Source organism: Eptatretus burgeri, chromosome 2, assembly GCF_056783735.1.
Source record: "Eptatretus burgeri isolate ZD-2024b chromosome 2, Ebu_testis_v1, whole genome shotgun sequence".
NCBI classification, from domain to species: domain Eukaryota; kingdom Metazoa; phylum Chordata; class Myxini; order Myxiniformes; family Myxinidae; genus Eptatretus; species Eptatretus burgeri.
Window position 1 is genome coordinate 118,306,300 of NC_140962.1, and position 16,870 is coordinate 118,323,169.

At 45.0% G+C, this 16,870-nt stretch overlaps 1 protein-coding gene across 6 annotated transcripts in view; it reads left to right on the plus strand.

Moving 5' to 3' along the window:
- The window catches only part of GPATCH8 (G-patch domain containing 8), a 168,848-nt gene that overhangs the window by 141,503 nt on the left and 10,475 nt on the right, over positions 1-16,870 (plus strand). For all 6 annotated transcript variants that reach the window (XM_085870937.1, XM_085870941.1, XM_085870942.1 and 3 more), the window contains one exon: positions 16,676-16,806. In XM_085870937.1, the coding sequence (XP_085727063.1) occupies positions 16,676-16,806 (131 nt within the window). The remainder of the gene's footprint in view (positions 1-16,675; positions 16,807-16,870) is intronic.

The window sequence follows — 16,870 nt, forward strand, 5'->3', positions numbered from 1 at the left end:
CATTAGTCTAGTACTGTAGTTCAGTTGACACCTTAACAAAATAATAACTATACAGAAAAAGCAACATACTGTGGAAACACGATCGCACCAACAACAACAAATAAAATAAATTATGTTGAGCATTATAATCATATTACGTCACCATCTCCATGGCGGGAGGAAAAGGGGGATAAAAGGCTATGCACCAACAACAACAAATACAAATATGTTGAGCATTAATTTATAGGTCTAGTGTCTTAATGTCACCATCTCCACGGCGGGAGGAAAAGGAAAAAAAAGTCTACTTCACCGCCAGGAGCGGCATTCTCCACGTCCATGGACAATTCCTCTCAGAGCTCAGCCAACTTTAACTTTAATGTTGCTCTCTCAGAGAGAGGGAACATATTAAAATAACGGTGGGGTAGGGTACTGCTGGCCAATCTGGACTGGGGGGGGCACAAAGTCTAATCTGGGTGGGCATTGCCCCCCAATTCCCCCCCCCCCACCGTGGGGCTGACACTGTAGCAGATGTCAGACTCTCACTGAATTGCACTGGGTCCACCACTGTTTCGCCTTGGTCCGATCGCTGGTACATTCCGAGGGCTGTTCCATGGAAACTCCCTTTTCCATCTGGGGTGTCCACTTTCTTGTCGATGTTGTCCAGGGAAGCCCGGATCCTCTTGTTGTGCAGAAGGCCTGGTGGCACATACACACCGTACTCTCTGATATTCTGAGAGATGGCATTGGCGATGTTGTTATGTATTTTAGTGACACGGTCATAAGAGACCCCAACGCCAAACTTGCTCAACAGTGAATACCGCCTTCTGACTTCGGAAGTTGTGGTACATGTACAGTGACAGTCCAACAGCATAGGGACTTTCAAACATACTGTGGAACGTTGACTCTGATGGAATTGGGGTGAGTGTCACTTGTCTGTCTGTCTTGCAGGCCTGTACTATTGATTGAGACAGGATGAGACACGAGTTGTGCAGGTGTTCGGTGCGTGTCTCGGTTGTTGCCGCTTTTGCTCCTTGCAAGACCCATCTTGTGAAGATGATCAGTTCAGCTGGTACACCTGATTCACTGCACCCGACCAATGACCCATTATGGGACCATGGATAATCCTTTCTAGACCATAGGACAGCTTGCATAATTATGTTGGAACACCGGAAGATTGTGTTCATCTCTCCTTTGATGTCTCTCTCCTCTATTGCCTGGTCTATAGCAGAGCGACCAACTTCATTGGAATGTAGGACTGCTGGCTTCCTCCCTCGTGCATCAGTGATTGTGAAATTTGTGATGTTCTGTTGGATTTTCTCCAAGAGGACCTGCTGAGTGATTTTCTCGTTGTGAATTCCATGATCGTGCATCATATTGGTGTACAGTGCAGCCACCTCGGTCAGTGTGACCACCTCGGTCACCTCGGTCTCCTTGATTCAAGCGCTCTTTTAATTCAGCAAAGAATTCAATCTCTGCTGAAATAGATGTCACAGTGTCTTTGTCTGACTGGTTGTCCCTGTTACTGAGCCTTTGGGGCTGCTCCAGAGAGCACTGCCAGTACATTGTATGGCAACTTGTGTGGTACCTGATGTCCCTGGACAGGAAGTCTCCCTCTGCAAGGATGTCTGCCATATTCAATTTCCATTAGTCATTATGACTGGCATCTACAATCTTTTTGACTGCTTTTCCAATGTCTGAAGTTCTGCATAAGTGAATCTGCTCTGGGTTTGAACCAGATCTGGCATGTTTCTTTTCGTGTTTGATATCTTGGCAGTAGAAACAAAGCTCTCGGTTGAACGGACTGACGTGGGATCGTGTGAGTGACCTTTTCATTGACTCAGCAGATTCACTGCTATCGGGCATAGTGGTACTACTTAACATGGGTCGTCCCCTTTCCTTCTTGTATGACAACACGCTTGAACTCTTCGCAGACAGTGCTTTCTCGTAACGCTTTTTGTTTCTGTCAGTGTGCCCTTTGTGTGTCACCTCACTGTAGCATGTCCTGTGCCATACAGCATGGTTTCGTTCCATGATCTCCGCTTACAAACCATGCAGCCGTTGATTCAAATGAACGAAGTCAGGATTCCTATATTCAGCTCTTTGACTGGTATAGTCAAGAAATTTCTGATAGCTTTCACGTTTTGGATACGTCAGTGACTCCAGCTCTCTCCCTTTGTTTTTAGTGTTCACCCACTGTTCTCTTTGGCATTTGAGGCAGGCGTCAAAGTCAATTGATTGTTTCTTTATAGGTGGTTCTCCTAATGCTGCAGAGGTGGACATCTTCATTTATGTTCTCTGTGAAGGTGCATATGTTGGGCTTGACACAAGTCGGCAATCAGAACTTGCAACAGCAATGAAGTCGTAGCTGGGACGTATTCATCTGCAACTTACGAAACAAATGCAATAATTAGGTGACACCAGTGGCGGATCTACGGGGGGGCGGGGCCCCGACCCCCCCACAGCCCCACCCCCTCACAGACCAAAAAAATGCCAAATTTTCTCACATATACACTCCAGCTTTGCTAGAGATTCTGCTGAGCCTCAAGCAGGCCACAGAAACGAATTTCCGGGTGCCTATTTTTCAAAAATTTCTGGGGGACGACCCCCAGACCTCCCTCACTAACTTCACGCCTTCGGCACTCATGAGTCGGGCCCCCCCCCTTGAAATTTCCTCGATCCGCGCCTGCAGCCCAGTATGTTACCTAAGATCATAAAATATCAGTTATTAGTAGAATTAGTGTAGTATTTTGTATTATTAAATTTTTTAACAATCTAACCATATTTTGACTCTGAGGGCACAAAATACCTTAAGAAAAAATTGTAAATATTTGTTTTCGTATTTTACGAGATAATTTGGATGAATTGAAATGCATTTAAATGCATTTGCCAAAAGTCTGGCTCCCCAAAAATTGAAAAAGATTTTTACGGCAACTAATATTTTTTTCATACTTTTGCTCAGAAATCACCCTGGGACCAAATAGAAAAACTGGCAACATGTTTTTTTATGTCCTAAATGCTGTTTAGAGGATTTTAAATGCATTTGCCAAGATTATATACAAAAATATGACAAGATTTTTTTTTTTTTACATTGACCGATGGACTAAGTCATAATAATAACGAGAAGTGCGCTTAATAACTGCAAGCAGTTATGGCTTGGTACCATGCCGCCCTGTTTCGATACAACCCCGCTTTGATCGGGCACCTGATCCACGACATCCTCGTTATTGAATTCAAAATGGGTGGCCGATCACGTCTTTTGAGTTTCGCGTTAATCGGACGAGGTATTTTGTCCAAAATGGCTGCGAGACCATGTGACCGATGATGTTGAAATTGTCAACCAATATGCCCCATGTTGAGTGTATCATATTAAATAAATAAATTTTTAAAAGATTTCTCTGAAACCTCGTAACCTTTGATGCGAAACTTTTCAGTTATGATCCACTAATTTGCAAATATTTTATTTAACAATGACCTCATAAGTCACATGATGTGGCAGCCACATTGGTTTTAAGGAGATAATTAAACTATTTCTCTGAAATCGAATTACCTATCAATACTGGACTTTGCAGTTATGATCCACTACCCTTGCTGTATATATTTTATTTAAAATTGACATCTTCAGTCACGTGGTTTGGCAGCCACATTGGTTTCAGGGAAATAATTTTATTTTGGAAACTACTGTTGCGATCGATTCAAAACTGTGCAGTTATGGTCCACTGCCCTTGCTCCATGTAATGTGATATGTTTCACATCGATCTGTTAAACAGTTTTTTACATTCCGGTTTTCAAACTATCATGGCTGCCTGGCATTGAAAATTTTCACTATGATTGGGTGGATAAGGTTCATTTTTCTATCCAATATGGCTACCACATCATGTTACCGATGACGTCATAATTTTTGAACAATATGCAGCAGAGATGTTAGATGATATTTGGAAAATTTGCTTCGATTAGAAAAGTGATTCTCGAGAAAACATTATTTAATATTTTTCTTCAATCCAATATGGCTACCGAACCATGTGACCTATCAATTATTATTTATTACCCTAGTATCCCAAAATCATGGGGAACATGTGTGTGAAGTTTCCCCCTCAATCTGTCCAGCTGTTCTGGCAAAGATTTTTGAATGTTTTAGGGTAAAACCAAGATGGTTGCCAGACCATGTGACCTATGATATCATAGTTATCAAACTTTATTCATAGTGGGGCAACTTTGCATAACAATTGTGCATTTTGTGAGGAAAGCACCAAATTTGGCACACTAGTAGCCTATCATATTATGAACAGATTTGGATATTGGCCCATCTCAAATTCAGCCGCTGATGGCTGTGGCAGCCATTTTCCACTGCCATCAAAAATTTTAAGATGGCCCAATATCCAAATCTGTTCATAATATGATAGGCTACTAGTGTGCCAAATTTGGTGCTTTCCTCACAAAATGCACAATTGTTTTGCTATATTTCGCTAAGTTGCCCCACTATCAGCACGACTCGTGAATCATTTGTGTGCAGTTACACTTCGTTATATAAAGCGGTTCTGTAGATTTATTTATTTTCCTTTTTAAAAATAAAAATAAAAAGAATATGGCTGCCAAACCATGTGACGGATGACGTCATAAAAAATATATATATTCTGTGAACCAATCTCTCCCGAGATGAACCTCACAAATTTTCATGCTGGTTGGATGAGCGTTCTAGGTGTCGAATTTTGACCAGGATACCACTTCACCGATTACATCGTCAAATCACCCTTATTCCCCATGCAGAATAGTTGCTCGGTGCCAAGTTTCAATTTTTTCTATGCTGCGGTTTAGGAGATACAGAGTTCCAAAGTTTTTCTTTTTTTCCAACATGACTGCCACCCCACGTGCACGTGACCTATGATGTCGTCATTGTCATTAAAAATATTTTGCATGAGTAGTCACACTTTTTTTTTTTTGTTTGTTTTGTATACCTTGGTCGAGGCTCGTATGAGAGCTAACACACAACTCACAGCAAGGAGGCATGAGACAAGAGGGGCGGGAGTGGAAGGGACAAAACAGTGGGGAACAGACACATTAGGTGAACTGTGGAAGGGAGAGGGATGGGGATGGGACGGGGAACATGGTGAAGAGAAGATGGACATTTCAGGGACTTTCAGGAAGGAAAGCAGGAGAAATGAAGGAAGTGGGCTTGGGTGGATTATCGGGGGTAGAAAAGATCGAGGATTTGGATGGGGGAAGATAAGAGGTGGTGGTGAACAGCTGTTTTGAAAGCCTGGAGGGAAGAATGGGAAAGAATAGAGTGAGGAAGTTTATTCCAAAGGCGGGAAAAAGAGGAATGAAAGAGTGAAGATGAGCAGTGATTCGTGATTTTGGTAGTTTTACCAGAAGGGGGTTGTTGGCGGACCTTGAGCGTCCTGTGGAAATGTGGTGGGGACAAATCGCAGAGAGAGCAGGGGGGGCAAGGCTGGAGAGGAGTCGGTAGAAGACAGAAAGACCACCGACCAACCTGCGGTGATTGAGTGAGAGGCCCAAAGACTCAGCTTCATTGCGGGAGATGCCGATGATCTTAAATGCCCTGGTTTCGACAGCGTGAAGCCGAGAAAGATGGGAGGCAGGAGCACCAGCCCAGAGGGGAGAGCAGTACTCCATCAGGCTACGGACAAAAGCTTTGTAAGTGGTCAGGAGCTCAAGAGGGCCGAGGAAGGACTTAGCACGACGGAGGATTCCCAGTCGGCGACTGGCTTTTGAGGCGAGGTTGGAAATGTGACTTTCCCAGGAAAGGTCATGGCAGATAGTGAGACCTAGAAGCTTGAAAGAAAAGACTTCTTCCAGAGGATTGTTGAGAAAGTGGATGGGGGGGTTTTGTAAACGGTCCTTTCGAAGAGACATAGTGAGAGTGTGAGATTTGTCTGGATTGACAGACATGTTCCACGTGTTGGACCAGTTTGTGATTTTATCCAGATCTGCAGTGAGCGAAGAAGCTGCTGCTTGCCGGTCTGAGGGATGACAAATGGTACGGCAGAGGGTGGAGTCGTCGGCAAAGAGAAATAGAGGATTTTCCAGAGAGTCCGAGAGATCATTGATGAAAACCAGAAAAAGAACAGGGCCCAGAACGCTACCTTGAGGAACTCCAGCCTGCACAGGAAGAGGGGATGAAAGAACTCCATTTAGGGCCACACGTTGACTGCGACAGGAGAGGAAGTCTGCGAGCCATGAGTGGAGATGGCCTTGAATACCATGGGAAGAGAGTTTGGTGAGTAGGGCAGGGTGCCAGACTGTGTCAAAAGCACGTGATATGTCCAGGGATACGGCTCGGATTTCCTGTCTGGCATTGAGGACCTCCATCCATTGATGGGAGAGCAGAAGCAGCATATCCAGGGTAGAGTGACCTGGTCTGAAACCAAATTGATGATTGGAAATCAAGCCATTGGAGAAGAGGAAGGATTTCATATCTGAGGCGATGATGGATTCCATCACCTTGCTGATGATTGGGAGAAGGCTGATTGGTCTGTAGTTATAGGGATCTGTTTTTGCACCTTTTTTATGCAGGGCAGTGATGTTAGCAGATTTCCAAGCAGATGGCAGATGACCTTGGGCAAATGAGAGGGTGAATAGAACAGAGAGAGGGTGAGCAAGAGCAGAAGAGCAGGCTTTGAGGACACGTGGGCTGATGCCGTCTGGACCGGTTGCAGAATCTGACTCGAGGTTTGAAAGCAAGCTCTCCACCTTGTCAGGAGAAAAGGATACAGAGTCCAGGGACAGTTGGGTGCGACTGGGTAAAGTGGGTAGAGATAGTGATGGGTTTAGGACACAAGATTTAGCTGCAAACACCGAGTTTAGACATTCAGCTTTATCACGTGTGGAATCAGCAGTGCGGCCATTTGAGGTAAGGGAGGGGATGGAGGGGGAACATACACCAGAAACAGATTTGATTTCACCTATGGTGAAAAGTTTGTGTCAATCGGACAAGTTGTTGCTGAGAAAACCAATATTTAAGAAAATAATAGAGCAAAAATGGGGAAAATTGTAAGGCTAATGGTACCCTAATAATACCATTCCTTTCGTACCGTAAAGGCACAAAGGGCTGCCGAGGCATTTTCCTTGGCAATGAGTACAGTCCTGGACAGGTCGCCACTCTAATGCAGGTTACCCCAAATGGTTATTACTCCAGTACTCTGGTACTCATTTTGCTGATCTCACAAGGATGACATGCTGAGTCGACCCACCTGGTGTTAATTCAACAGAAAAACAGGGGCTCATAGTTAGGACCCTAAGGTCCCAAGCCACCCATCTTAACCGTTAAGCCAACACCAGACTTTATGGCAATAACCAAGCTTGCAAAACAAAAATAAACAAAGATGCTCTGTCGATAATAACAACAAAGTATTTCTATGTTTGAAATCGGGACTTGATTATACATCACCCAGTATATCTTCCCTTGAGTCCTGCTGTGATGGCAACCATGTTGGCAGCATCGCATCATCATGTTCTCACAGACTATCATTACTCATAACTGCCATTTGGGCTTGCTACTCGTTTCAAAAAAAAATTCCTAACTATGAATGCAGTTTTGGTCTGCCATTGTGTAAGTCTAGATGCATGGACAAACACTTCTTCCTCGTTCACAAAAAGATGCATTATTCTTTAACCAAATATTATGTAGATATGCTGTGTGTTTTGATGTTTCCCAGGAATCGGAAATCTTGTAATCTAAGGTTTGTCTACCTATCTATCCAGCAAATGCATCTTCTTGTGTCATGTGATCATAACAGTGAAATGTGTATGGAAAGACCCGATCCCACACATGCCCCTCCACCCACACCCCAACCTTCCATTTTCTCCATATGTATTTTGTCATATGTCACATCTGCATATGTATTTTGTGAACACACTCACACACTCACACACTCACACACTCACACACTCACACACTCACACACTCACACACTCACACACTCACACACTCACACACTCACACTCACACACACACACTCACACACACACACACACACACACACACACACACACACACACACACACACGCGTCTAATGTTAATGAAGGAACTATTCTTTAGCATTACGGCCACTAGTCTCATGGATCTGGTGTTTTACACCCAACTCCTGTGTTATAACCACTGTACCTCCCCCCCTCTTTTTATTATCATTTCATCGATGCTCTATGTGTCCACACTGCTCTAGCTTTGAAAACTTTTGAGAGACAGGCTCAGCTTCTGGAATCAGCTGCAGTCACTGTTGGAGCTTGTATTGAGCAGTGACGTCATTATTGTCTGGTGAATGTGCGATGAATAATGTGGCTCGTGGGAAGGAAAGCTCACATAACAAGCATCTCGAAATCGAAGTCTTGGCTAGTGAAGGCCATTCCATGTGTCAGATCGCAGCCCCAACTTCATGTTTCAGCACGAGCTTGTATGCAAGACTCTAAGGACAATACTCAAAACTGTCGGTGAAACGTCGTTCGAGACTGGATTTGCTCTCGCTTATTTATTTACTTTTGTGTACATGTTGGTAAAGACAATGTGTTTTATTGAGAAATGTCCACTTTATCCTTTGCATCATAACTATGAAGAGGTTTTAGTATTTATACTAATACAGTATATCAATTTTTTATCAGATCTATGACAACAAAATGTATTTTCAAAGAACAATTGAATTTTTCACCCAATTTTATGAGTACCTCCTTCATTTCAAAAACATACGAAGTACAACTTTAACCGAACCTGTTTCTGCCATTACTACTATGTAATGGCAAAATCTGCATTGCACTTATTGGCACATAACAGATGACGAGACGACAAACTACATGGTGGCACAAAAGTCGTGCACCATCAGGGATTTCACTGAACGACAACATTAATTATGTTTTTATTTTTCGCCCGGTAAGTGATGGCTGCAAAATTGTCGAAAGATGAGAAGGTGAAGCTCGAAAGATGAGAAGGTGAAGCTCGTTTTAAAAGATAATGGCACACACTTCTAATCTATCAATTGTGATGAAAAATACCCCGGGAGATCACCAATTCACCAAACATCATTGGTCTCCCTGGGTATTTAATTGGTTCAGCAAAACGAAACAATACTTTTTCCAAGTTAATGGCAAGCAATTTCATCATTTAGTCTAATTTACCCTATAATATGGGCTTGTGCTTTCCCCTATATATTAACATGTGGTAAACCCCGAGTCATGTGAGCCAATTCAACAATGTCTACGACTCAAGTGGAATTCCTGTACGAAACAATTTATTTCACAAAATCTCATAAATCCTATTGTCCTTTCATTTTGGTATTGGATATTTAATACAATATCCTCCATTTTCCAGTTTGACTTGGCTGGCATTTCATCCGAATTGCCAAAACAAATTGGTGCATTTCCTTTGCTGAATTTGCTGACATGATCCATCTGAGCAGGTTTTTAGATATCAAAACAGTTTTATGGGACAAAACTAGAATCACTAAGCACAACCGTTAAGTCTTACATCAAAGCGAGCAACTTCACCTGCTGCCTGAGGCATCTTTTCTCATGGCTGTTTGACATTGATTTATACTTGTCCCAGGCTACGCCATAAGTGTTTTTCTAAAACCTGTGGTCATGAAGTCACAGGTCAGAACATTGATAAGACTTCAGGGATGTTTTTTTTTTTTTTTTTTTTTTTTTTTTTTTTTTTTTTTTTTTTTTTGTATACCTTGGTCGAGGCTCGTATGAGAGCTAACACACAACTCACAGCAAGGAGGCATGAGACAAGAGGGGCGGGAGTGGAAGGGACAAAACATTGGGGAACAGACACAGGTGAACTGTGGAAGGGAGAGGGATGGGGATGGGACGGGGAACATGGCGAGGGGAAGATGGACATTAAAGGGACGTTGAGGAAGGAAAGCAGGAGAATTGAAGGAAGTGGGCTTGGGTGGATTATCGGGGTAGAAAAGATCGAGGATTTGGATGGGGGAAGATAAGAGGTGGTGGTGAACAGCTGTTTTGAAAGCCTGAAGGGAAGAATGGGAAAGAATAGAGTGAGGAAGTTTATTCCAAAGGCGGGAAAAAAGAGGAATGAAAGAGTGAAGATGAGCAGTGATTCGTGATTTTGGTAGTTTTACCAGAAGGGGGTTGTTGGCGGACCTTGAGCGCCCTGTGGAAATGTGGTTGGGACAAATCGCAGAGAGAGCAGGGGGCAAGGCTGGAGAGGAGTCGGTAGAAGACAGAAAGACCACCGACCAACCTGCGGTGATTGAGTGAGAGGCCCAAAGACTCAGCTTCATTGCGGGAGATGCCAATGATCTTAAAAGCCCTGGTTTCGACAGCGTGAAGTCGAGAAAGGTGGGAGGCAGGAGCACCAGCCCAGAGGGGAGAGCAGTACTCCATCAGGCTACGGACAAAAGCTTTGTAAGTGGTCAGGAGCTCAAGAGGGCCGAGGAAGGACTTTGCACGACGGAGGATTCCCATTCGGCGACTGGCTTTTGAGGCAAGGTTGGAAATGTGACTTTCCCAGGAAAGGTCATGGCAGATAGTGAGACCCAGAAGCTTGAAAGAAAAGACTTCTTCCAGAGGATTGTTGAGAAAGTGGATGGGGGGGTTTTGTAAACGGTCCTTTCGAAGAGACATAGTGAGAGTGTGAGATTTGTCTTGATTGAAAGACATGTTCCACGTGTTGGACCAGTTTGTGATTTTATCCAGATCTGCAGTGAGCGAAGAAGCTGCTGCTTGCCGGTCTGAGGGATGACAGATGGTACGGCAGAGGGTTGAGTCATCGGCAAAGAGAAATAGAGGATTTTCCAGAGAGTCCGAGAGATCATTGATGAAAACCAGAAAAAGAACAGGGCCCAGAACGCTACCTTGAGGAACTCCAGCCTGCACAGGAAGAGGGGATGAAAGAACTCCATTTAGGGCCACACGTTGACTGCGACAGGAGAGGAAGTCTGCGAGCCATGAGTGGAGATGGCCTTGAATACCATGGGCAGAGAGTTTGGTGAGTAGGGCAGGGTGCCAGACTGTGTCAAAAGCACGTGATATGTCCGGGGATACGGCTCGGATTTCCTGTCTGGCATTGAGGACCTCCATCCATTGATGGGAGAGCAGTAGCAGCATATCTAGGGTAGAGTGACCTGGTCTGAAACCAAATTGATGATTGGAAATCAAGCCATTGGAGAAGAGGAAGGATTTCATGTCTGAAGCGATGATGGATTCCATAACCTTGCTGATGATTGGGAGAAGGCTGATTGGTCTATAGTTACAGGGATCTGTTTTTGCACCTTTTTATGCAGGGCAGTGATGTTAGCAGATTTCCAAGCAGATGGCAGATGACCTTGGGAAAATGAGAGGGTGAATAGAACAGAGAGAGGGTGAGCAAGAGCAGAAGAGCAGGCTTTGAGGACACGTGGGCTGATGCCGTCTGGACCGGTTGCAGAATCTGACTCGAGGTTTGAAAGCAAGCTCTCCACCTTGTCAGGAGAAAAGGATACAGAGTCCAGGGACAGTTGGGTGCGACTGGGTAAAGTGGGTAGAGATAGTGATGGGTTTGGGACACAAGATTTAGCTGCAAACACCGAGTTTAGACATTCAGCTTTATCACGTGTGGAATCAGCAGTGCGGCCATTTGAGGTAAGTGGGAGGGGATGGAGGGGGAACATACACCAGAAACAGATTTGATTAAACGCCACCAGGATTTTGAGGAGGGAGAGAGGTTTGAGAGTTCAGACTTGGAGATGAGAAAGATGTTGTTTTCTGGCTCTCCTGAGGGTAGATACACACTTGTTCCGAGCTTTGTGGAAAGAACTGAGATTGCCCTCAGTTGGGTTTGCTTTCCATGAGGCAAAGGCAAGTTGTTTCAGGACAACTGCCTCGCCACAAGCTTCAGTAAACCAAGGGCGGAGGAAGGGTAAGACAACTGAACACGAGAGGGGATAAATCTGTGCATGAGGGAGAGCAAGTTTCTTTGAAAGAATTCCCAGGATGAGTTGATGTTTGAGAAAGTAGTGATAGGGAGACCAGTCTGTAAGTTTGATGGCTGCTCGGAGACCCTGCCAGTCGGCTTGAGTGAAATGCCAGACTCGGGACGGCGGTGAGGTGGTTCTCTGATAACAGCCAGAGAGATGTCCACTTTAATAAGGACGTGGTCAGAAGAACCAATTGGAGCGAAGGAAGAGCAGCAGATATTGTCAGGGAAATTTGTCAAAATCAGATCCAGAAGAGATGGAGTACCATTGGTTGAGATCCGGGTCGGGAAGTTGACCGATTGAGTCAGTCCCAATGAGTCACAGAAAGCTTTTGCTGATGTCCCATGGCAGGTGAGAGAGGTACCCACACCTAGCCAACTGGCGTGATGACAATTGAAGTCGCCACATAAGAGGAAGAGAGAGTTTGGATGAGAAGATAGAAGATGGTCCATGTTTTCGGAGAGTGAGGTGTAGATGGAGTCATCACTGTTCGGTGGACGGTACAGTACACAGTTTGTCACGTTTCACAGGCGGTCCCTTTCCGGGTGGTCATCGAAGGAAAATGCATCCACGCATCAGGTAGGTGGTCAGAAATGAGAGGTGATCGTGCATTGCATGGGTCTCTCAAAACATGGTCCACTGTATTGGGTTGTCTCAAATGACTATGAGTCTATTGTGATATTTTCCAACCTAGTTAACCATAACGTATTGCATTTGCTTGCCTTTTGGTGTGCTTTGGAGATTTGCTCTGTGTCCAACCAGTAAATGCCTTCCTGTGTCTGTTCTTTACTAATAATCTGGGACAGCAAAACAAAGCTCATCGTAATTTGCAGAAGCAAATGTCTTTTATTTCCGAATAATGGCATATAAAAATAAACATAAAAAGCTGGTTGGTAAAAATTTAGAATGTCAAATGCATTAGGATAATTTTGTTGAACATAAGTTTCACCCTCTTGTGAAGTTCAAAGCAGTAGTTTCAACACTTATTGAAGCATCACATTCCTCTTCGGGGTAACTTTCCCAGGTTGGATTGCGGTAGTGTGTGTCAGGGTGGTGCTGAGGTGTCATCCACCAGACGTCGGTCTCCCCAGGTTAACCTGAGGCGGTCCCTTCGGGTGGGTGCCTGGACTGTCCTAATCCCAAAGAGAAGATCATCACCTGTCTCTGCTATAATCTGAGTTCCAGTGCTTGAACATCGGTATTGCAGCACTGAGGTTCGGAGACCAGATAGTGGCGAGATCATGGCGGGTGGTTACACCTACTATTGATCTGGTCACTCTGATGGTTACCATGCCCAAGGAGTTGCTGTAGCTGTGTCCAAAAAGCTAACTCCAATGATGATTGAGGTAGCACCGGTCAACGAGCGTATTATGAGACGAAGGATTCGTCACTCCTTGGGTGTCATTTCCCTGGTCTCTTTGCATTGTATGCTCCGACTGAGGCAAGTGATCTCACCATGAAGGGCACATTCTATGCCGCGTTTTAGTCCGTGGTTCATCAGTTCCCCAGACAAGTTACTATCCTCATCTTGGGGGATTTCGATGCATTGACTGGCACTGATAGGGATGGCTATGAGACATGTGTCTCCCCCATGGGTCTGGAACTGTGAACCAGAATAGCACTAAGTTCCTTAACTTTGCAAGAAGTCGTGGACGTAGGGTGGCTGGTTCATGGTTTCAGTGCCCACAGCCTCATTGCCGTACTTGGTATTCTAATGCTGATGGTGTGGAAAAGAAGACTGACCATGTGCTTGTCGATGGTCATTGGAGGATGATTCAGAACTGCAGGGTGTACCAGAGTGCCCAGTTCCTCAATACCAACCACAGGCTTGTTGGAACATCTCTGAAGTTGCAGCTTAAATTCAGGAGAATGGTACCATCTCAGACTAGGCTGGATGTTGATAAGCTCAGAGATAAGAGGGTAGCTGAGGAGTTTGCTAACAGCATGATTGGGGATTTGGGACGGGTGGGGGGGGGGGTCTGAGTTCTGTGGGGAATCCTGAAGAGTTATGGAGAGCCTTTAAGACGACCATCCTTGATGTTGCCGGTGGATGTCTTGGAGCCCATCGCCAGGAGAGGAGGAACTTTGTCTCCCAAGGTACTCTGAATACCATCGACCAGACTTGCAGGGCCAGGCTTAATGGCAGAGCTGAGCTCTTCAGGGAGCTGAAGCGTAAAACTGAATGTGCGCTGAGGGCGGAGAAGGAAGCCGATGTGTGAGGAATCTGTGAAGGCTTGGAGCATCACCTGTAGACAAGTGATTCTCTTCCTCATAACAGAGGAATTTGTGCATTGCGTTCCTCTAAGCCCGTCCCTCGGCATTGCGTTTCTCAGAGCAGAGTGGTGGGCTTTTGACAGAGGGATCCGAAGTGAAGGCCCGCTGGGCCAGTTACTTTTAGCAGCTGTACCAAGCTGACCCACCAGGTGTTGAGTTGGATGTAAGGCATATAACTCTTCCAATTGCTGACCCTCCAATCAACTGTGGTGTACCTTCATTTGTGGAAACGCAGGCTGCGGTGAATCAGTTGAAAGGACGTAAAGACCCTGGGATCTGTGACATCCATGCTGAACTTCTCCAGGCTGGTGGAAATGCTGTACTCTTAATATTGCATGCAGTTCTATGCTCTGTTTAGAGCACAGGCATCATCCCAACTGAATGGAAGAGGGGCCTTCTTGTCCCTCTTTGGTAAGGGAAGGGTGATCGCCATGACTGCAACAGATACCGAGGGGTGACGCTGCTCTCAATGCCGGCCAAGGTTTTCGCTCAGATAATTCTTCAAAGGGTCTGCCACCATCTGCTTGAGCACCAGCATCCGGAGCAGTCTGGCTTTACACCAAAGAGGTCAACGATTGACCGTATCCTTGCTCTTCGGGTTTTCACTGAAGGCAGGCGAGAGTTTCGGCAGGGGCTGCTCGCAGCCTATGTTGATCTCTGCAAAACATTTAATTCAGTGTATCAGGATGCCCTCTGGAAGATTCTCGGTCTTCGCAGGGTCCCACCAAAGTTGATCGATCTGATTTCGGAACTATACTCTGGTACAGTGTTGTGAGGTGTGGTGGTTCCAACTCCGAATTATTTCCAGTTGCTACTGGAGTTTGACAGGGGTGTGTTGGCCCCCACCCTCTTCAACACTTGCATGGACTGGATTCTGGGGAAGAAGTCTGAGAGATCGAGCTGTGGTGCATCGCTTGGGAATGTCAAGATCTCTAACTTTGATTTCGCAGATGATCCAGTCATCCTTGCAGACATGCTGGATATCCTTGTCGGGACCCTCGAAGCACCGAATGAGGAATCTGAGCCATTAGGATTATGGTTTTCCTGGGTCAAAATTAAGATCCAGGCTTTCAATGACATCTTGGATGCTGACTTCTTGTCTGTAACTGCTTGTGGTGAAGATGTTGAGGTCACGGAGAGATTCACTTACCTTGGCAGTGATATTCATATCTCCACATGTTGTACAGCCAGAGGTCAATAGACATCTGGGTCGGGCCTGGTGAGGCATGGATTCACTGGATCATGGGGTGTGTGGCGCAGTTGGTACCTATGCAGTCGGACATAGGTCGGAGTCTTCAAGTTCTTGGTGCTTCCTGACTTGCTCTACGGATGTGAGACTTACTCTGGCCAAGGATCTGAGACGAAGACAACTCCTTCAGTGCCAGGTCTTTTTGGAGAATTTTGGCTATCTCTGGTCAGACTTTTTGTCCAAGGATCGATTGCTGAGAGAGATTCAAATGAGACTTGTTACCTGTATAGTCCATGAGCATCAGCTGCAGCTATATGGACATGTGGCTCGATTTCCTTGATCCTGCTCATTTGATTCTCTCAGCAAGTGATTGCAGCAGGTTTTTCGGCATCTCAAGGAGAATGGGATGGGCCAGGCATCTTCCTGGGGGATTGCCAGACGGAGGCCCCTGGAGTACCAATGAAAAGTGGACGCAGCGATGCGCTGCTCCGGTGCATGCTCCCATTCCTAACCAAGCCTTATGTTCTTCTTCTACAATAACATAATATGGATGTGCTAATCTATATTAGAAGAGGTGTGCGTGCGTGCGTGCGTGCGTGCGTGCGTGCGTGCGTGCGTGCGTGCGTGCGTGCGCGCGCCACCATTATTATCAGATATTGCCGAACAGATCTTCTTCAAACTTTCAGAGGTTCGTCAGTGAGTAACAGTGAATGCCATTGAGTGTTTTAGGTCCCAAAAAAGAAAATATTGAAATAATGAAAATTCGTTTTTTTAAAGTTTTTTTATTATTATTTTTAATCGCTGTAACATGCCGAAGCCTTTTTCATTAATGACAGGTGTATTCAAGTACACATATGTATGAATAAATATAAAACAATTACCAGACATTTAAATACAAATCTCTTCCGGAAGTGGGCAAAGTTGGTTGTACATCTTCCTGAACGGCACCACATTTATAGTTTGGGGTCAAACTTGAACCAGAAACATCAACGGCATATTCATTCACATCCATTTGAGGAATAACATCTAATTCCATTTCTAAAGTAACACTTTTACAATGCCTCTTAGCCAATAATATACAGGGTGTTTACAAAGTCCCGTTACCCCCTCCACAGGACCTGACAAATGAATGCTTCGGCCTTTGTACCTATGTAAAAGGTAATATTGAATGTTCCCCGAACCTATTCCTTAGTGGGTGTGGGGAAGTGTTTTAGTTAGTTTATTCCCAGGTACCCCTGCCAGTTCGTTATAAGTAACAGGTGGGTGGTTTTAACTCGTGAAGGATGGTTTGTTTTGTGTGATGTGCAGAGGCTGAAAGACCTGAAGCAGCGAGAGTTTGCAAGAAATGTCTCATCAAAGTCACGGAGAGATGACAAAAAGCAAGAGAAGAACCTTCGGAAGCTGCATGAGCTCGCAGAGCTCAGGAAACGCATGGAGAGGTGAGACGATGAGTCCTCATCTTTAAGCATGCTTACAATTAAACATTTTTGCTGATCTTTTAAA